General features: G+C 42.1%; 1 protein-coding gene across 2 annotated transcripts in view; it reads left to right on the forward strand.

Annotated features, from left to right (window-relative positions):
* Positions 1–21820, forward strand: part of INPP5F (inositol polyphosphate-5-phosphatase F) — a 79881-nt gene that overhangs the window by 52200 nt on the left and 5861 nt on the right. The window contains exons 10-19 of one of the 2 annotated variants that reach the window (XM_054984114.1): positions 1584–1708; positions 2105–2182; positions 5221–5341; positions 7710–7838; positions 9292–9409; positions 9881–10079; positions 11065–11136; positions 11267–11340; positions 11531–11659; positions 15565–15641. In XM_054984114.1, the coding sequence (XP_054840089.1) occupies positions 1584–1708; positions 2105–2182; positions 5221–5341; positions 7710–7838; positions 9292–9409; positions 9881–10079; positions 11065–11136; positions 11267–11340; positions 11531–11659; positions 15565–15584 (1065 nt within the window). In that variant the 3' untranslated portion in view covers positions 15585–15641. Of the gene's footprint in view, positions 1–1583; positions 1709–2104; positions 2183–5220; positions 5342–7709; positions 7839–9291; positions 9410–9880; positions 10080–11064; positions 11137–11266; positions 11341–11530; positions 11660–15564; positions 15642–21820 lie in introns of those variants that run through there. The other variant, XM_054984112.1, reaches the window with a different exon arrangement.

Raw genomic sequence — 21820 nt, forward strand, 5'->3', positions numbered from 1 at the left:
AAATATCGTTTATGATCCTAGAAGTGTATAGAAATGGGTTAATTGCAAGCTGGCAAACTCATTGGGCGTACAAAGCATTTTTGACTTTATGAGGCATTTTCTGCACTGGATTTTCAGTTCATGATATTATCCATTGTTTGATGTAAACATCTGCAAAAATAGGAAAAAGAATTATTGGTCGGACACTACCATCTCAACTATACTTACCTTGGGCGAATCCTGGAACTAGTTGGTTTAAAGGACTTTGTAAAAGCAATAAATTTGTATTTCCACATAGAGGATTTTGTATTCAATGAATGAATTAATATTTATTGGGTAGTGATATTCATTATGTAATATTTATTGGGAAGTGATATTTATTAGAGATAAGCATAGGATATAAGTTTTACTTTCAGCACTTGCACTTTAATTATATATGGTTACTTAATTATGTACATTATATTTATTGATTTCATTTCTCGGTGAGTTTTCTCTTGTTTCTGTTGGCTTTATAAATACTTGTATTTTTAAAAAAATGTTAGATTGTCAACATAAAACACAATGCAGATACAATATATAACACTTCATCTTCCCAATTACAGGAAGAAAAAGGCCTTCTAATAAAACACAAAAGGAAATGCTTTCTCATATTATTCTGAAACATTACAGAGAGTGGTCCTGTTCAATAAGTTTACCCAACACTGACAGTTATTTCTTTGGCCTCTTTAATATGTTAGTTAATAAAACAGTATTCCACACCTGTTCATCCTCTGAGTGATCTAGCTTTTTCTGTTTTGCTGCTCATACCAATTTAGTAAAGCGTCCAGTAGTACCTTTAAGACTAACCAACTTTAGTGTAGTCTTAAGCTTTCGAGAACCACAGTTCTCTTGGTCAGATGCATGGAGGGTATGAAGAAACTGGCCAGATACATATAGGTGGTGAGGGGAGGGGGGAGTAGATGCAAATCAGTTGCAAAAGTCATGAAAGAGGTGGAGTGCACAATCCAGGCTGGGCGTGACCCCCCCTCCCCTCCAGGCATTCTATTCAGATTCAGCTATGGAGGGGAGGGGTCACACCCAGCCTGGATTGTGCACTCCACCTCTTTCATGACTTTTGCAACTGATTTGCATCTATTCCCCCTCCCCTCACCACCTATATATCTCTGGCCAGTTTCTTCATATCCTCCGTGCATATGATCTGACGAAGAGAACTGTGGTTCTCAAAAGCTTATGCTATAGTAAAGTTAGTTAGTCTTAAAGGTGCTACTGGACTCTTTTCTAACATGGCTAACTGGACTCTTAACAGACTAACATGGCTAACTCCTCTGGATCCATACCAATTTAGCAGTGGTAAGTAGGCTCAAAACCAATTCCACATCTGATAGGGCAACAACATGTGCTTTCTCATAACCTCGCAGAATTACCACCCGCCATTTTGTCAAGAAACAATTACTGTTTTCAAAATGGGTTGAATTTTTAACATGACCAAATACATGTAAAAATGTGTCATAAATGAACCATATCACCAGCAATGATCCAACATATAGTTGGAAGTCTGTGCAGAATGAGAGATGCATATTTTTTATTTTTGTTTCTTTAAACAGGTCATCATTAACTTGGTGGACCAGGCTGGAAGGGAGAAAATTATTGGTGATGCTTACCTTAAACAAGTTTTGCTGTACAATAATCCAAGCCTTACATATGTTTCCTTTGACTTCCATGAACATTGGTAAGATGGTAAACAATGCATAAAAATAACATTAACATGATAAACCTGAAAATATATCACTGGTGTTACTGTTAAGGTGCAAAGCTAGTTTTTTAAAATTTAAGCAGATTTTTAAAATACTTTTGTTAGTTCAGGATTCCAAGTTATTAAATATACTGTTATTTTGCAAAATGTCTTGATAAAACAAATCTTCAAATGCGTGGAAGAGCATGTAAGTTCAATATAACTGACATTAGATTTGGAATTTATCAAATAAAAATAAAAAAACAGATTCACCTGCTTTGATTCAAAGTAATTTGTATAAGACTTATTTGTAATTTGTAGTGTAATAAACTTAACAGGAAAATAAAAAGGAATACAAAACTCTCAGTAAACAGTTTTCTTCCTATTCTTTAGCCGTGGAATGAAGTTTGAAAATGTACAAACACTAACTGATGCCATATCAGACATAATTACTGACATGAAGTGGTGCTGGTAGGTATTCATATGTACCCTTGACTCTGAATGAAGAAAACTGTATAAATTTAAAGACAGGTGTTAATCTTTGGGGGGCGAGGGGCGGTGTGTGGGGGGGGGGGCGCTACACTTGAAATGGGTAATGTGGCATTTTGCCTCCTTTATGTAACTTATGTATTGTAACGCCTGTAATGGCACTTTGCTAAAGGCTCTGAAATTGCCTATATTTTTGCTGCCTCTGCCTTTCTTGTTGTTCCAAAATGGTTTTTGCTGCCATTGAAGCTTTCACCTTATATCTCTTCATTTAAACTTTATATTATAGGAAACCTTAGCTATTGATAGTAGTAAGATGTGGAGGTGGCTGTGAGGTAAAAAAGGATCCTTTATGCTTGGTAAAACAGATGTCTTGCTTAATCAGAAATAGAGTTTATTTATAAGTATATATGTGTAAGGGTTGTAGAGTATTTATATCTGTATTGGGTTCAGAGTGGGTTTATAAGTTTCACAGTTTCAGAACAGGTATAGATCTTTAAATTTTCAATCACATACTAAGTCACAAAGACTAATTTTCCACAGTGGCTGCTTACGCTAAAAGTATCCCTAAAAGAGAAGAATATGAATTTTGTGTTCAGTTGTTGCCAAGGAAAAACTCAGACTTCTTCCATCAGCTCTTCACTCATAGAATAACAGACTAACCCCTCCCCCCGCCAAAGTCTTCCTCACAAATGCAAGGAAGTAGACTGACTACTTTCAGCACTCTGACTGAAACTGCAGTTAACTCCGTTCCCTAGGGTTCAGCTACCATCCAGTCACTGCACACTTTGCTTACCCAGCCAGCCCTGGTCCTTGCTTTAGAAGCCTGAATTTTTAAGCATACTAACAAATATTCAAAACTCCCACTTTAACCATGAGGAGGAAAACACAAACTGTTTATTTGGCAAAACATTACAGGGTATAACTTGCTTAAGTGGGCAGAGAGCCTGGAAAAAAAATTGAGCAAGACTGAGAGGGCAGCATGATAGCCTCTGCTGTCATCTAATACAGTATGGTTCACTTGCACTGTAGCATTGTTACCTAAACAGATGGGTCTCCTTGTGAGTTGGAGAAATTAACAACAAGGCTGCAAGAGGAGAGTAACTAGGACCAGTGTATATGAGGATTGTTTCCTCTAGAGAACTCTTTAATAAGCAATTAGTTGTTCAACAGGAAAGGTTTTTTATTAAGTAAGTAATAAAAACAACTCCACACAATTCTTACCACACATACAGAGGTAACTGGAAAGTGGTGAGGAAAATGAGAAGCAGTTAGGAAGGGGTTAATATTTATAAATCTAGTAGAAAAAGGGGACATCCTTAGGAAAGCAGCGTTGATCCGCGGCAAGGAGAGAGACTCAGACTTGCATCCGAGAGTGAGTGTCGGAACCAAAAGCATACCCACTTTGGGGTGGAAAGCAGGGCTTTTTATAAGATAAATCCCTATCCTTTTGGCAGGATGGCACCTTTTGCCCATTACTATAATTCAAAAGGGTTGTCTCCACTCAGTAAAATGGAGAAGGTTTGATCAGGCAGATCAGAGAAAACTAGTGATACCAAAAACTGATTGATAACTCATGTATGTGGGACAGGAAGATCACTCAGTTTTCTGGGTGCCAGCAGTTAGGGAGGAGGTGGAGGGAAGGATGAATTCAGGAACTCTGGAAAGGTCACCACTTTGATATGTAAATCTGCACATCTCCAGGGGATTGCCAAGCTGTTAGCTAGCACTTTCTTGTGATCCAGAGTTCTCCCATCTCCTGGCCAAGAGATAGCAACCATATTCCTGCCTTACTGGGCAGCATGTGTTAAAGTGTAGGCCTGCATTGGCTACTAACAGTATGGGTAATATATTATGCTGTAAACTGATAGGACTGTGCTTGTTTCAGGAGCCCAGTTGGCACTGACCACAAGTTTGACTCATATTGCCTGATGCTGTTATGCTATTGAGACATAGTGGGCAGAAGCTGTTTTAACCCTGACGTTGGCTGAGATGAAATAAAACACAACACAAACATCAAGCACTCTAGTCACGGCAAATGGGCCTGATTAATTAAATGGAAGTAAACACTGTGTTCCCTCTCCCCAGTAGCTCTGGGCAGTGGCTGGGTGAGGGATAGTGAATACAGGGAGCTTTCTTACATTGGAGATAATTTCCCACTGAGAGATGCAATTGGTGTTTTAAGGCGTTTTTTCTACATAGTAAAAGTGTTCAGTTTGCTCTTTCTATTAGACCCTTCCAAATTGTATCTGAATTATGAAAGCACCACTAAGATTATGTAAGATATACCTACCAACAGTTTTTTCTGCTGTGATGATCCTCCCTTCCTTTTGCTTATTTAATAACATGCATTTTTCTTCAATTGAAGATTGATTTCCTCTTCATCCTCTCCTCTCTCTGTGCTTCAGGATCACTGTCTACCTTTATTTTTCAAATGACTTGCATTTGATAATATCAAATTTTGAAATATGGTAACTGCTAGAGGTAGGAAGTTTACTCCCTGCTAATTGAGAGTGAGCCAGCAGTATGTTACAGCTTCTTCAACTACAGAAAATAATGGGTTTCCTCTGAGCTCAAAGATTAAAAGGTTTTATGGTTGTCCAAAATGGGAGGTGCATTTTCACATCAGACTTACCACTCAAATTATACAAAGAATATAGGAAGCCAAGATCCATGGAAAAATTCCCAGAACTACAGTTTAATAAAAAGTTATACTACTGTTATGGGAGTTGCTTAGATCATGTGCATCTGGATGTACTCTAGGATAAAAACAACTCTTTCAAAGTTTTGTAGGGATGAGCCGAAATGAAAGTGCTTCCCTGCATAGACAAACTGGAGAATGGAGCTTTGACTATATATTTTGAGAGCTATCTCTATTATGGGCAGAAAATGAAATCTCTGAGCAGTTTTTCATATCTCTTGTGATATACAAAAATACTCCCATATGGAGATGGGCCCTGGAGCCAGCTTTCTTCCAGTAAAAAACAAAACAAAACTAACATACTTTCTTTCCTTTTTGAAAGGGTGGACCAAGCTGGTGTGATTTGTAAGCAGGAAGGAATTTTCCGAGTTAACTGTATGGATTGTTTGGATCGAACTAATGTTGTCCAGGCCGCTATTGCTCGTGCAGTTATGGAACAGCAGGTATTATGACTGATGGCATCAATGGTACTGTCAGGCTCTGGAAGGGGGCCGTTGGAGCCAGGGGTGAGGGAGCTTGCTCTCCTGGATGACCTGTTCACTCAGAAATGGGGAGGAGGGGGGTTCGCAGCACCCTTGTTCCCTCTCTCCCCTCTGGGCAGCCTCTCCCCCTCTCTCTTTCATGTCCAGAGGCTGCTTTGCTTTTCCTACCCTGTGCCCCTGGGAGGTCTGCCTTTTATAGGACCTCCTGGTAGGAAATCTCGCCCTTCTCCAGCTCCATCCTATCCCAGGTTGAACCCTCCTCCCCCAGGCTGACAGACAGGGCTGAAGGCACATAAAGTCTGCATTGGTGTGTCATGGTCCCACCTGGTGTCTGTTAGAGTACCTGAAAGGGAGAAGGGAGAGATACCAGTGTAAGGTTATGGTTCTTCATGCAGTGGTGCCTTGGAGGGGGGGCGTGGTCAGTAATGAGCACAAATTGATTGTTGGTAAGATAATACCGCAGGGGCCCTATGGCCCACTGTGCTCGGCTTTTCCTCCCTAGCACCTCTGGGGGCCCTGCCTTATATAGGACCTCCTGATAAGGAATCCTGTCCCTCCTCCAGGTTCCATCCTACCCTAGGCTTGGGACCCTTTTCTCCCAGGCTGACAGACAGTGACCTCGGATGCAGCCTGGGATCAGTGGTGGCATTGTCACAGCTCTCAGAGACCTGTTCACTGGCTGGCTCCTCCCGCACTGGCCTTGGATACGGTCCCAGCTAGGTTGCAGCCCTTGGGGCCCTACTTGTTGGCCAGCTCCTCTGCTGCCAGCTTTGGACACAGCCCCAGCTCAGTGGTGGCGTGGTCATGGCCCTCAGGGCCCTGCTTGTTGGATGGCTCCTCTGCTACTGGCCCCAAACATGTTCCTGACTTGGCAATGGTATGGCTGTGGGCCTCAGGGCTCTACTTGTTGGCCAGCTTCACTGGTGGTCCTAGGTCAGCAGCCCCTGCCTCTTCCTCTGGTGTCCCAGTTGGTAGCTGCGTTAAGTCTGGAGGGTGGGGGCTTTGCATCTCTGGACAGGTAAAAAATCCTTGTTAATGAGAACAATGTGAATTTATCACTGTAAGTGGCTGATAGTCCTTAACAAAAAGACCATGTGGAGATGCATGTATAATCTATTGGTGATAAAAGTGCTTCAGAATAAAACTTCTGCTACCATAATGTTACTGGAGAAAATGCTAGTTCTAAGTATGCCAGAAATATTTCTGTTATGACCATATAGGCAACATTAGCATGTAAATTTAAATCTCAGGTTTTGAAAAATCTCATAGCATTCTTGATCTTTGACAGAGGTAGATTTTGTACTATCAAAGAATGACAACACCTGTTACATAGTGAATTTTCTTAAAACATCACACTTAACTGGCAGTCCACTACCTTTTGGAAAATAACACAAAACTGACTTGACACTTTCATTTCTGAATGTCAAATGAGGTATTTGGAAAAACTCTTCCCTTTCTTCACATTAACCCCCCCCCCTTTCCTGGAAGGACTCATATTTCAGGAGTATAACTGTTAGTGGGAATTACTCTGTGTGTAACTGAGTACTTCATAATTGTGATAGTCATAGTCTAGAAAAAACCACTGGGCAAGGTCAAATATGCCCTAAACTGTGCTGAGTCTTTTACGCTGAGGAAGGCTTAACCATTGGAGTTGAGATGGCACTTCTGGCTTGACATTTAAGCTTCAAGTAACCCCATCTAACATTAAAAACATTTTGAGGTTACTTTTGTGGATGTGCATTGTGTGATTAAACAGTCAAATGTATTCTGTGGTACATACTTGTAAAGATGCCAGGCAACTCTCAAAAGACTTCATTTCAGGAGCTGAAGTTCTTTATTGATATGATGCTAGTTTCATGTACTTATGCCATCCTTGCTAGGACTGGCGGCTACAGACAAGCTTAAAGCAAATAAAAGTTCCCCTCGGCTGCTCCTAATCCCCACCTTCGTCCTGGCAGTCCTCGAACTCTGCAAGCAGAAAAACAGGCTGTGGGATTCATAGACTTCTCAAGGCCAGGCAGGCTCCCAGATTTGGGAGAGATTATAGCAGGAATCAACAACCATTTCCTGTTCTCAGTTTCCCATCCCAGGTACGAGAGACGGAATCACTACAACAGCATCAGCGTCAGCTGCAGGGGTATTAAATATGACAGGTGATCTTGAGCACCTGACATCACTTGGAGTAGCAAAAAATATTGACAAATGATAAGTATTCAGTATTTTTCTGTTGCTTTCAAAGAAACATTGTATGATCTATGGTTGCATAATGCTCTTGGAGAAAAATAAAGCTTGATGCTTTGTTAGTAACATGAAACAAATTAAATTCCAGCTGAAGAAGTTGGGTGTTATGCCGCCGGAACAGCCTTTGCCTCTGAAATGCAATAGAATCTACCAGTTAATATGGGCTAACAATGGTGATGCCATCAGCAGACAGTATGCTGGAACAGCAGCTTTAAAGGTAAAAACACTTCACATGAAATATTTTTTGTATCTTTTTTCTAATATTTGGTCTTGGGGCCAAACTGTACATTACATTACAGCAGCTCTTGCTGCCGCTGCTGCCTGCTGTTGCCAGCGCCGCCCGCTGCTGCCGCTGCTGAGAGAAACCCACAGCTCTGGCCAAAGCGGCCTGTGCCACTGCAGTGAGAGCAAGTGGTGGCAGCAACAGCGGGGGGGGGCGCTGGCGACAGACCTGCTGCCGCTGCTGCAAGCAGGCCGCAGCGTTGGCGGCAGGGAGAAAGGGGGCACAAGCGTGCTTTCTCCTGCATGCGTGATGACGGTGCTCCCGGAAGTGACATCATCATGCGCACTGTGTGATGACATCATTTCTGGGAGCGATGTCATCACAAGTGCGGGAGAAAGGGCGCTCCCCATGCGGGACAGAACATAAACTTAGCCCTTGGCAGAAAAAAGGTTCCCCACCCCTGAAACAGAGGAAGAAGATGGGATGCCAAAACATCTTTATAGTGTTTATAGAATTCTGGTGTAAACCCATCTAGTCCAGGTGCAGAACCTGAATTAATTGCCACGTTAATGTCTTCTAAGGTTATGTCCTCGGTTCCAGCTGTGGTATATTTGCCTAAAGACAATAATAATTAATCGCTGAAGATTGGACCTGATTCTCCTGATAAAGATTATTCTAAAACTTCACAAAGCTTATTCCCAGCATTTACTTTATGTTGATTGATTTAGTTTTGTAAGATGGAAAAGGCTGATCAAAAATAGTGGCTAACTGACCTAGTTCAAGTAAATCCAATTTTATGGAATAATTTGTTTATAAGAGGTTCAACTTTTCAACAAATCTTACTTTAAGAGAGAATGTAATTAAAGTGGCAAACCAATGGTATCTGTCACCGAATAGACTTTCTGAAATTTATGTCATGAAAAACTTTTGGGTTTATGGCAATGATTCCACTTTTTTCACATCTGGTGAGCTGTAAATATTGTAAAATGATAGTATTTCAGCCAGTATATATCATATGATTACTTGTGTCTAGGGTGTATTAGTATTGTGTATGTGTGTTAACACTTTTCGAACAAACTACTCATGTTAAATTAATTCAGAAAAAATTTAAAACTGTGGGTTTTGCCTTTAGGCATTTGCAAATGTATTTCATAAACAAATGAAATATTTCTAGTAGGGATGCTGATGTGTTAAAGAGATACAAAATTGTGTTATAGAAAATTGTATTGTCTGTAAAACTATCAGTATAATTTTTTGTGGAAATGGCTGCATAACATAACATGATATGTATTCTATATGAAATGGTCAGATCTTTTGTATTTAATATAAATGTAATAAAGAATAGATACCAAATGCCAGAAAGTCTTGAAAGCTGAGCCACTAAGTGTCGTACATGTGAATAATCAACACATTTGAGTATTTATTAATAAATTATTAAATGTGATAGGGTGACTTTACAAGGACTGGTGAAAGGAAGCTGGCAGGAGTTATGAAAGATGGAGTTAACTCTGCAAATAGGTACTACTTAAATCGCTTCCGGGATGCCTATAGGCAGGCAGTCATAGGTAAGTGTTGTTCTGTTTTCATAATTGCGTATTATCTAACTGGATTTTTGTTTTGACTTTAAAAAATTAAGCTTTGGTTTATATCTATAATTAAATTATATTTATAATATGTGGAAGTGGTTAGGAAACAATGTTAGTCTCAAATACACTAAATTGCTAAAAATCTCATTATGTCTACTTTAAGTAGTATTGGATTAGCCCATTTAGTTGAGTTTCTAGAAGTACTAAAATTAGTAAAATTTATTTTTATTTTTGATATAATAACATTTGTTGATATTTGTTAAAAATATAGTCTATTGTATTTTGGTTAAGTGAATACTTTGATTCTAAACCTTTCATTATTAAAGATATTTAAATCCCAAGGCTCTAGGGCATAACTTCTTCATAGCTTTTATTTCTACAGTAGTATTCCTTTCCTTGATATGTAACTTTTGGACCCTCATTTTCCTTATTGATGTTTTTTGTGTGTAGATTTAATGCAGGGTATCCCTGTAACAGAGGACCTATATTCCATATTTACAAAAGAGAAAGAACATGAAGCTTTGCACAAAGAAAATTTGAGAAGTCATCAGGAATTAATTAGCCAGCTATTACAAAGTTATATGAAGCTGCTTTTACCAGATGACGAGAAATTCCATGGTGGTTGGGCACTTATTGATTGTGACCCAAGGTATGTGGAATTTTCCAGAGTTCTTTTTATGTAACAATATGATATCTTCCATAAATGTGGAATGGAGCTGATGTACTAAATGAGCAATTTCTTTGTAGAAATCAAGGTATAGCAGACAAAGATTAATGACAAGATGGATAGGGGAGTTTTCGTTACTCCAGGCATTCACTATCTGGCATCTTGAAATTTAAAAGGCAATAGATAAACTGTCTCTTTAGTAGAGGTGGGCATGAATTACAACGTGAAGCAAAGCGAGTGAAGCTGACAGTGAGTGAAGCTGACAGCCCCCTTCTCCAGCCGCCTGGGCGGCAGGAGAACAGGGCTGTCAGTTTCACAGACCCCTTCCCAGGTTCAGTCGATATGGCTGAAGCTGGCTTCGGTTGTGTGATAGTGACAGCCCTGTTCTCCTGCCACCGTGAGCAGCAGGAGAAGGGGGATGTCTGTTTCAAACGCCTGGCACTGGCTTCAGCATCGGGCACCAGGCATTTGAAATTCCACGAACCACAAACTACGAACCGTTTCATGACCTGGGAAAAGGTTGTGGAAGTTCGTGGTTTCTGTTTTGCGGAATGTGACAAACCACAAATCAAGTGGTTCTTTTTTTCGGTTTGTGCCTATGTCTACTCTTTAGAGTGGGTGCTGATTACTAGATCTTGTGACAGTAGCTAGAACTCCTAATCATTTGGAATGGGTGGATTATATAGGATGTTATGCTACAATTCTGGGTGTGAGAGAGAATGGTATTCCTTGTGATTGGACCATTCCGCACAGAAAGTACATTAATGCTGTGGCACAAAACCCACTGATAGGGTAGTGCAGCCATGCCACAGATGTAACACATAATTTGCTTATTCAGAAGTAGATTAATGGTGTTCTGTCATCAGAGCCTTCTAATGAACACCTTTACTTAGAAGCTTAACATGTGTTGATGTATACAGTAAAATTAAAACACCGTTATAAAATAATTGTGTTCACTTCTGTTTAGCCTTGTTGATGCTACTCATAAAGATGTGGATGTTCTGCTTCTGCTTTCTAACTCTGCATATTATGTAGCATAGTAAGTAAGACTCTTTCTACTTTTCACATTGAAAACACTCCATGATATCTTAGATCCTTTTTAATTCATTGGGACTCTAGTTATGAGTCGATACAGATCTAACTTTGGGCATTGATGTTTCTTTGTCTAGTTATGATGATGAAGTAGATAAAGTAAATCAGTACCAAAGGCTGAGTCTTGACGATTTGGAGAGGATAGAAATAGGTAAGAGTTGAAAGTCATTGCATTTTCATGTATTTTGTTTGTCACATTTACTGAAAATATACAAGCAGCAGTTTGAAGGACTTTCTCCTCCTTAAATAATTGTGGGTTCATAGCTGAAGTTGTATTTTCCAGAAAGATAACTTTCTATTTCTAAAACGCTAATGTTTTTCTTTTTTTTATATAAAAAAAGGACCGGAACCAACTCTCTTCGGAAAGCCCAAGTTCTCATGCATGAGGCTCCATTATAAATACAAAGATACAAGTGGATATTTTCACACTCTTAGAGCTGTAGTGCGGAACCCTGAAGAAGATGGTAAAGGTAACACTTTCGTATGCCACTCTTAATATAAGTATTTTGAACACAGTAAAAAGAAGATAGAATTGATTACAGGAATTGGTGAAAATGAGGGGAAGTAAATTCATATTTCTTCAAGTCAAAAAGATAAAAAGCAATCATTTTTGTTCTTGAGTGTTAATAACCAGATTGCTGTTTCCTCATATAGTTTAGGACTAAGTTTAGTGTGACTTTTTTCATTGATGAGATAAGCCTGGAGTGTACCTGTTCAATCTGCAAATAGGGGTCTGCAGTTCATACACCACTTCGAATCCTGTGGATAGAAAACTATCAAGTTGGGAAGGAAGCTAGACTATGTATATGAGATTTTTAATGGAGAATCCACGTGAATCTGAACACACAAATTAATGCTTCATTGAAAACTAAAGCTGAAATTTTTATCAACACAAGTTTTGTTTAAAAAGGATAAAAATACAACCTGTCAACAAGTGGTAATACCTAAGGTTGTGTTTCCTTGGTTTACATGCTACTGTAGTTATATAATTTAATAGTAGAAAAGGTTTATTTTAATTTTTTTGTTTCTAGACTGTCTTTTCACCTAAAGCTCTATATAGTGACTCAGAGTAAAAATTTCAGTATCCTAGTATATAAAAGGCTAAGCATATTCAAGATAACTCACTTCCTACCCTGGTGCACCACCAGAGGGCGCTGCTGTGGAGGGAAGCCCAGATGAGGCAGCCAGACCTCCAGAGAGTACACCACAGTGGAAAGACTAGGCTGGCATCAGGTGTGGAGCATGCAGCAATGCCTGCTCCCCGCTTTCACCCAGCTGGATCAGGAGTAGAGCAGGTGGCAATGACTGCCCTCTGCCTTCACCCAGCTTGGATCAGGAGGGGAGTAGGTGACAATGTCCACTCCCCACCTTCACCCAGCTGGGATCAGGAGCGGAGAAGGCGGCAATGCCCGCCCCCCCCTCACCTTCACCCAGCTGGGAAGAGGAGCAAAGCAGGTGGCAATATCTACTCCCCACTTCACCCAGCCAAGATCAGGAATGGAGCAGGTGGCAATGTCTGCCCCCCCTTCACCCAACTGGGATCAGCCATGGAGCAGGAGGAAATGCCTGACCCTCTTCACATACTGGGATCAGAAGCAGAGCAGGTGGCAATGCCCATCCCCCTTTACTCAGCCTGGTGAAAGTGCAGAGCAGGAGGTAATGCTCGCCCCCCCATTGCTGGAATCAGGCGCAGAGCAGGCGGCATTGCCCCCCCTCCCCAGCTAGAATCAGGTGCAGAGTAGGAAGCAATGCTTGTTCCTTCACCCAGCTGGGATCAGGAGCGGAGCAGGTGGCAATGCCCATCCCCCGCCTTCACCCAGTTGGGATCAGGCTCAGAGAAGGTGGCCATGCCCCCCCTTCATCCAGCCAGGATCAGGTGCAGAGGAGGTGGCCATGTCCGCCTGCCCTGCCTTCATCTGGCTGAGATCAGTGACAGGAGGAGGGAATGCCTGCCTGCCTGCCCTCCCTCCCCTTTCTAGAGTCCGTTGTAGTTTTTCCCACAACACGCTTTGTTGCTAGTATATTAATATAAAGTTAGCATCAAATCATTTTTAATTTAAAACACAGCAAGAAACACAATTTAACATGTTCTGTACAGATTTCATTCCAATTTCAAAGCCTTCTGGAAAAGAAGTCTTCAGTGTAGTTTGGAATGCCTGCAAGGATGGTGCCAGACTCTCCTCAAGGGAGAGGGATTTTCACCAGATGAGGAGGTAGGCAGGGGACAGGCCTATAACATATTCACCTGGCTCTTGGTTTTTCTCCAGCTTCTAACTTCTCTTGTGTTGCAATCCAGCTGTGAACGCTGAGGTTGCCAAGTGCCAAAGTTCTGTTTTTAAAACCAGAAAGCCAGCCCTTTCCCTTGAGATAACTCTTGGGAAGGTTTGCTGCCATGAGAGAAATCTTTTGGAGGCTCTGGCTCGTTACCCATTTTGAACTTCCCCCTTTACCTGGACAGCTAGTGAAGTATGTGTGTGAAGGAAAAATTTTTCAATCTCACCTTGTCCTTCCATCCCTTCCTTGTTGGAATTATCCTTTCAGCACCAACTCCCTGATCAGCATGTCCTAAACTGCCTAGGCTTGTGCACAAGAGCTTTCCAAGAGGTCCAGTCCCAGTAAGCCCAAAGATCAAGGGTTTAAAAAGCTGTATTAACTACACATATATTCTTCCAAGCACATTTGGATATTTGGAAACAATCTACAAACAGGCAGAATTAAGGCAGAAAACTAGTAAAACAGAGAAGGTAGGTGCTGGCTAATCTCTACTTACAAAGTTTATACGTCCCTTTCCTTAGGGATGGGTCCATGACTGAGCTGCTAGAGATCAGACATGTGATACCTCCATCTTCCCCGATATGGAGTTGCAGCTGCCTGCCTCCTGATGCTAAAGTCTTAATACTAAACTACACCCCCAGGCTGTCCCATTTATGGAATTTGCTTCTAGTTTGGGAGCTCCTTTCCAGCCACCTACTCCCCAGCTAGCACCCTTTCTGACCTGGCAGAGGTGTTATCAGACATGGTGCTGAAGACACTTAGACGGATAGGTCTGGGTGACTTCAACATCTGTGCTGAATACTCAGTGTCAGTGCTGGCCCAGTACTTTCTCTTTTGCTCTGAGCCTCTGAGGGAAAGTCTTCGTTCGGAATTGGAGATTCAGCCTGAACCATGGACTGACCATTACCTGGTGAAGTCAAGGGTGAATATGGCCCTGGTATCCCACAAAATGCGGGGCCCAGCTAAAATGGTCCACCTACAAAGGCACATGGATCCTTCTGGATTCCAAAATGCACTGGAGGATTTTAGAACTCCAACTCAGGCTCCAGTGGAAGCTCCTTGAATCTATAGACAGGATTGCATCTCGTCGACACCTCCATGTCTTGCAGTAGACACCAGTCTCATGTTTCACCACAGAACTGGGTGACCCAAAGAGGACCGGAAGATGTCTGGAAAGATATTGGCAGAAAACTCATGTTGAATCTGATAAAGCACGCTGTGGAACCAATTGGAAGACTTATGAAGCTGTGATAAGTGCAAAGACACATTTTTCTGCAGTCGTTGCTTCTGCTAGTTCATGTCCATTACAGCTGTTTAAAGTATCTCAACATTTTTTGACCCCTAAATCGGAACCTTCACTGGTTCAAGAACGATTAGCTGTGGAAGTAGCTAAACTGCATTTGTGAAAGCTGCTTCGAGTACTCTCTAGATCCTTGCCCATCCTGGCTACTAAAATCTTGTAAAAACCACATAAAGTAGCCCTTGCTGTCTATCATGAACCAGTCACTAACTCAGGGCACCTTTCCTCAGCCTTTCAAAGAGGCACTCATCCCCCTTAAAAACCATCCTTAGACAAAAATGATGTAGCCAATTATTGCCCAGTCTAATCTGCCTTTTGGGGCAAAGGGATTGAGAGAGCAGTACCTGACCAACTCCAGGCCTTCTTGGACAACTATTGTGCCTTGGATCTTTTTCAGTCTGGTTTTGGGCTAGGCTATAGGACAGAGGCCACCCTGGTGGCTCTAATTGATGACCTCTGGCTGAATGTAGACAAAGGCCCGTGCCTCATTGTTGCATCTCCTGGATCTTCCTGTAGCCTTCAACACAATAGACCACATCATCCTATTGAAGCAGTTGGAGGCAGAAGTAGGTATCAGGAGATGTGTCTTGCACTGGTTTAAATAGTTCCTCATGGGATGGACTTAAAGTGTCGCTATTCCCAACTGTGTGGGAATTATCTTGTGGGATTTTGCAAGATGCAGTCTTATCCCCCATATTATTCAACCTCTGTGTAAAGTCTTTAGGAGAACTCATTCATAGCTATGGAATTGGATGCCACCAATATGCTGATGATATTCATCTCTATTATCTCTTTATCCAGATCCCCTGGTGATGCCATAGGGATACTAAGTTGCTGTTTGACAGCAATTGTCAGTTGGCTGAAAGCAAACAAATTGAAATTGAAGAAAAGACAAAGGGATGCTGGTTCGTAAAGCAGAGATCTTTAAGGATATTGTGCTTCAGTTCTGACATTTGATGGGGTCAGCTGACCCTTGCTGAGCCTATGGGTTATACTCAACCCAGCACTGCTGCTAGAGAAGCAAGTAAATGCAGCTGCAAAAGAACTTCCCAGTTCAGACTAGCCTGGAAGATAACCCTCTACCTTGACATGGCTGATCTAGCTACCTGGATTCATGCCACAGTAACATTGAGACTAGACTACTGTTATGCACTCTACCTCGGTCTCCCCTCAAAGTTGACTGAGCAACTCCATCTGGTAAGCGAACACTGCAGTTCACTTACTCTGAGGAGCTAGATGGAACATACATACCGCTCCCATTTTGCAGTCACTCCATTGGCTTCTCATCAGTTACCAGGCTCAGTTTAAGGCCTTGACCCCTCATATCTTTGCAACTGCCTCTGTCCCTATGTTCCACCATGGAAACTTTGATCATCTGGACGGGGACTTCTACAGATAACACCCTGCAGCTGGGTGAAAGCAACAGCTGTCTGCACACATACTTTCTCCGTGGTGGCCCCCACCTTATGGAATGGCTTGCTTGAGGTAGTCAGGAACGCTCCCACTCTCCTGGCTTTGCCCAAACTATACAAAACTGAATTATTCAGGAGGGCTTTCTACCCAGATTATCTGGCTATGTCATAAGAAATAGCTCAGAGTGATGATTTGGTTGGGACAGAGAATATATGCTATTGTGCATTGTCTGCTGATGCAGATGAGCACCCCTATGGAATTTCCATATTGTTTAACATGCCATGTAAATTAGTTATGCGTTTCAGAAAATTTCATCTCTGTGCTTGACTTTATGCTTGTTTTCAAATTTCCTGATACTGTACCCTGTTGTCTCTGTTCACTGAATATTCTAATTATTGCTTCATTGTGGTATTTGCTCATTGAATGTCCTAGCTGTTTGTGTTCTGTCTCACTTGCACTGTGTAATCTGCCTTGGATCTCAGTGAGAAAGGTGAACTACAAATAGATTGTTATTGTTACAACTATTTTACTACTACTACTACTACTACTACTACTACTACTACTACTATTATTATTATTATTCCTGGTCCGATCAGAACTTGGGCAACATGTTCAAAAACTTCTTCTAGGTTACCTGTTGATCAGTATCTTCAAAATTATTAAAGGAGTTTTACCCACTGTGTGAGAAAGTATCCTGCTTTGCAATCAGGCCCTGAGTTCAAAGAGATAAGTTCAGGAATAATTATCAGGACAATTGACAGACTGGTGAAAGTTTGGCCTGTTGATTCTGTGTTTCCCAGCTATATCAATCCGAATAAAAGTGGTGGCTCTCTTACTGGAATTTAGCTGGGGGCCTTATTTTATTTCACTTATACCTTTCTCCAAAATGGGGAACAAAAGTGGTTTATTCTTAGGGTTTTTTAACCCTCACAACAACCCTGTGAGATAGGTTAGGCTGAGTGTGTTATTGGGCTGAGGTCACCCAGCAAGTTTCCATGGCAGAGTGGGGATTTGAATCTGGGTCTATCAGATCCTGGTCTGACAGTTCAATCACACCATGCTGGCCCTCCCACTTCAAACAGGTAAGCCTGTTTTGTTCTAAAGGCATATTTATCCCCTAATAAGGCCATATCCCAACCAATCTAACCTCAGGTGCTGGTTCTCACATCCAGTAATCATGCAAAGATCTTGGAGTCCAGACAGGCAACTGTAGGTGGAGTTGGTGCTTCCGATAATCCAGTCCCAAGCTATTTAGAGCTTTAATTAAACTAGTGCCTTGAGTTCAGCCTGCAAACAAACTATGAGTCAGTGCAGTAGAAATATCACTGCTTTTTATGGTCATACAGGCCTCAGCAAGGATCCTTGATGCTATGTGTTAGGAGATACTGGTCAATTCATTTTCTTCAGGTTAAAAGCTTCGGCATAGTTAAAACTGAGACCTATTGAAAAATTTAATTTGCGTATAAATGAGCAGCAACTAATACAAAAATTTTGATTTGATATAATGTTGAAAGAAATAAAATATACAATAGGCATAAAAGACTCAGTGCATTAAACACAATGGTTGAACTCCTTTCTGAAACTGATGGTTCAGCTCTCTAAAAATGTACGCACATTTGCTGGCTTAGTTAAGAGCCACTGGACAAATACGGTTAAAACATTCTGAAATGAACAGAGTAAATAGTGTTTCCCAGTAAGCAGTTGTGCATTCTTCCCTTCCCAAGCTTGTAATCTTTTCCAGCCATCTCAGTTTTACAAAACTGTTTTAGGATCAGTTGAAATTTGCTGTCTTTCACACTTAGAAAAGGGCAGCATCCTTTGACAGTGTTATTCTTCCCACTGGGACAAAAGGCAGGGACAAAGCGCGGCTTCTTGTGACTACCAGTGGGAGAACTCCTCCTCCTCTTTCAGTAGTTGTTTTCTTGTCTTGATGAGGATTGCAGGAACAGTTGAAGAGCTCTGCTTCACAGTACTCTTAGACCAGCCTTTGCTTCTGCTTTTACCTCAGTTTTCTGTCCCCACTCTCCCACTCTTTGTTAGGGTTAAATTTAAAAAGAAACACTTAAACTCCAACAACCAGGATTTTAAGTGAGGGTGATAACTGAAAGTACTCTGAAGAAGCATTGAACTTTTTAAGTGAAAGATTTTCAGGATATATTGGCAGAGCCCAGATACAGGAGGGCCTCGTATCTGGAAAGACTCCCAAGTACATGTTCAATATTCTCCATAGTCCCCAAAACAATGGGATATAGCAAGCAGTATTGGATCTTAAACATGTAAACTGATGCATAAAAGACCACAAAATTTGAATGGAGATATTAAAGCACCATAGTGGGTGCCTTACAAAACCAGGGGACTTCATGGTTCAAGGGGAGGACCTCAGAGAAACCTTTATAAATGGAATTTGTCACCTTATTTCAAATTCTTCAAGTTCTCCCACCAGTAGAGAGTAGGGGTGTGCATCCTGAAAAGATTTGGGGGGAAAATATGGAAATACCAGAATTCTGATGCGGCAAGCTGCTTTGGAATTCTAGAATTTACTTGCTTTGGTATGCTCCGTAACGATTCGGAGCATACTGAAGTGAGGGGGGGCAATCCCCCCACCCACTTACCTGGCCAGCAGGGAGAGGGGGAGGGTGATAAGCTGGGTGGCGGGATGCGGCGGCGGCGGCAGCACACACGAGGCCGGGATGGCCTGGAGCCAGTTCCTCTGCCGCCGCCGGGACAACCCAAAGCCAGTTCCTCTGCTGCCGCACCCCCTCCTCTGGGCCTGCAGGGCAGTGGGGAAGGCTGGAGCTGCCTCCTCCGGCTGCTGCTTCGGAAAGCTTTGGTTCAGGATTTCTGAATCGGGGCCAGCGGAAATCCTGAATCTTTACAGATGGGGTCCGATTCAGGTATTTTACCCGAATCGGAAACCCTAAGCACAGATCCCTAGTAGAGACACTGACAACCCGGGGCTCTGTCATCCAGCCTTGAATGTGGGTCTCTACACCATTGATGGCTGCAGTGGTTGCCTCTCTCCGAACATAAGGCATCAGTATACACATTTACTTGAAAGGCTATCTCCTGTGAGCTCTGTCTAGAGATAAGTTGATCAGGATGTTGCAGCCACTTTACATTATCTGCATGAACACTGGAGAGCCTAGGATGTATTCTCACTGCATTCAGTATCTTGGAATCATAAGTTTCTTCCATTTGTATAACAAAGTCTTTCCCCCATTTTCTCATATAACTTGACAGCAGATCTTAATTCCAGTAAGGAGTGGGTCTGATATTTCTCATTTTTTAATCTTTATTAAAATAAAACATGATGCCCATACAATCTTTCATTGCCCTCAATCAGATCAAATAAATAATTTTTTGATCAGGTGTTTATTAGCTGCATAGATCGGACCTTTGGACACTTACCGTGAAGGGTCCTTCTCCTCTGAGGAAAGGAGGACATCTTGGGTGATTCCCACCATCCAATCAGGGAGGCAGGAACTAACTTTCTTCCTCTTCCTGTCTAGCCTGTGGGACCACCCTCTCTTCAGTTCAGGTGACTCCACAAAGCAGTAACATTGAATTTATCATTCAGCAACTGTCAATACTGAGAGAAAAAACACCTGTTGCATTAACATGTACTGTAAATAAAGCATAACACGGAGGAGGTAGAAGAATGAGGCAGCAGGGTAGAGAAGGACGGAGACCCAGGGAGGGCAAGATGTCCTCCTTTCCTCAGAGGAGAAGGACCTTTCACGGTAAGTGTCCAAAGGTCCATTCTCCCTCTGAGGCGGAGGACATCTTGGGTGCTCCCAAAGCAGTTTCTAGTTTCTGGGTGGGATGTGGTCTTCGTCCATGATCACGCACTGCAGTAGTTTTCTACTACAGTCAGTGTCCACTGAATCATATAGATTTGATTTGTAGCATCTTAATAAGGTCAAGACTGACAACCTTGTTGCTGCCTTGCAGACTTCTTCTACAGAAGTGTTCCTGTGTAATGCTGCACTGGTTAGTAGCACTCCTCAAAGAGTGAGCTGGTCTTCCACAAGGAACCTCTACGAAGAGAGTTTTTTAGGAGTTTCGATAGTGTATGTTTTGCTATTGGCACCTACCACTGCTGAAGACATTTTCTTCCCTAAATTGAGGGGAGATATATTTAAGAACAGTAAGACTGACTTTCTAATTTGCACTGTTCGGAGCAGATAGGCCTTGACCCTCCTTCTGACATTTAGGTTGTGTCAGAACCTCTCCCTAGTCTATTTAGGGTACAGGTAAAAATATGGTAGCCTTATCTCTTGCAAACTATGCAGTTTGGAATACGCTTTTGGAAGACAGTACGAGGCATCACCTTACCATTGGGAAAGATACAGAGTTCAGGTCTGACTAAATCTTCTGACAGACGCGAACATAATAAGGAAGATAGTCTTCATTCTCAGCCTTCTCGGGGGAACATCCTTGACCGGTTCAAATGGATGTTTGGTCAGGGCTGTGTAAAATGTCTACTGAGTGAGGGCTTCCCAATAAGAGTTGTAAATTCTGAGCATAAACTGTTTTCTGAATGCTAGGAGAGTGTTGGCCACCTCTCAGGAATATCCCCATCTTAGGAAGGTGTTCCTTTCTATTTCTACACGGTTAAGCAGAGTAAGTCTAAATGAGAGAGCCAAATCGGTCCCTGCTGTAACTTGACCGGAGAGGTCAGTAGGATGAGAGGTGGAAATATCACCATCTGTTGGAGGGTGGACAGGCATGGTCTGTTACTGGTAAGGGTAGTAATACATAGAGGAGGCCTAATGGCCACTGCAATGTCAGGGCATCTGCTAATAACACCATCCAGTCCCTATTCTTTTTAGGGACTGAGAAGAAGATTGAGTAGACCCCTTTCTGGTGGGCAGCTTTCAAATTGTATGGAATAGCCTTGTGAGACTATTTGTAAGGCCTGCCTGCTTGTCAACCTAGGCTTGATGGTAAAGAGTAGTTGGCCTCTCACAGGGACAGCTAGCAAGTCCTGTCTTAGAGATCTGGGTATTAAGGCTGGATCTCTTTCCACGTGTGGAGAACTGTCTGTTTGATCTTGGGACAAGGTAAGCATTATCCCCACAATACAGCTGGAGAGCTGGGACTGAGAGGACTGGTTTATCCAAGACCATGTGGCAAGTTCATGGCAGCAGTGAGATTTGAACCTGCAGAGTACTGCATCACTGTTCAGTTACTTAACCACTATACTACAAGTGGGGTCTTGAAAGGACCCCCCCCCCTTATTAAAGGGCTGCCTAGATTAACCCCAGGATGGTCATTTGGAATCTTGTCTGGACCTTAGTAGTGTGTGTTGTGAATAAAAGGCTGAGGGCCAATGGATCGCCTCTCAGATTGAGTGTTTTTGGCAACACATTCTTCTGTCCTAGGTCTCAGTCTAGATCTTTCCCAGGGCATCCCCAAATAGCTTGTCTCTCTGAAAGAGGTAAGCCAGGATGATATTTTTAGAGTGTGAATCTGCTGGCCATGCTCTTAGTCAAGCGTGCCGGCTTGTTACTGCTGTCAAGATTATAATCCTGGAAGAAAAAGGTAAATGTACCCAGGATGACGTCTGTCTTGAAGGTATTGGCCCTTACAATTCTGTTTGCCCCTTCAGTGGGGGCAGCTGTTGTTGTACAGGAGGAGTTGG

Source organism: Eublepharis macularius, chromosome 6, assembly GCF_028583425.1.
Source record: "Eublepharis macularius isolate TG4126 chromosome 6, MPM_Emac_v1.0, whole genome shotgun sequence".
NCBI classification, from domain to species: domain Eukaryota; kingdom Metazoa; phylum Chordata; class Lepidosauria; order Squamata; family Eublepharidae; genus Eublepharis; species Eublepharis macularius.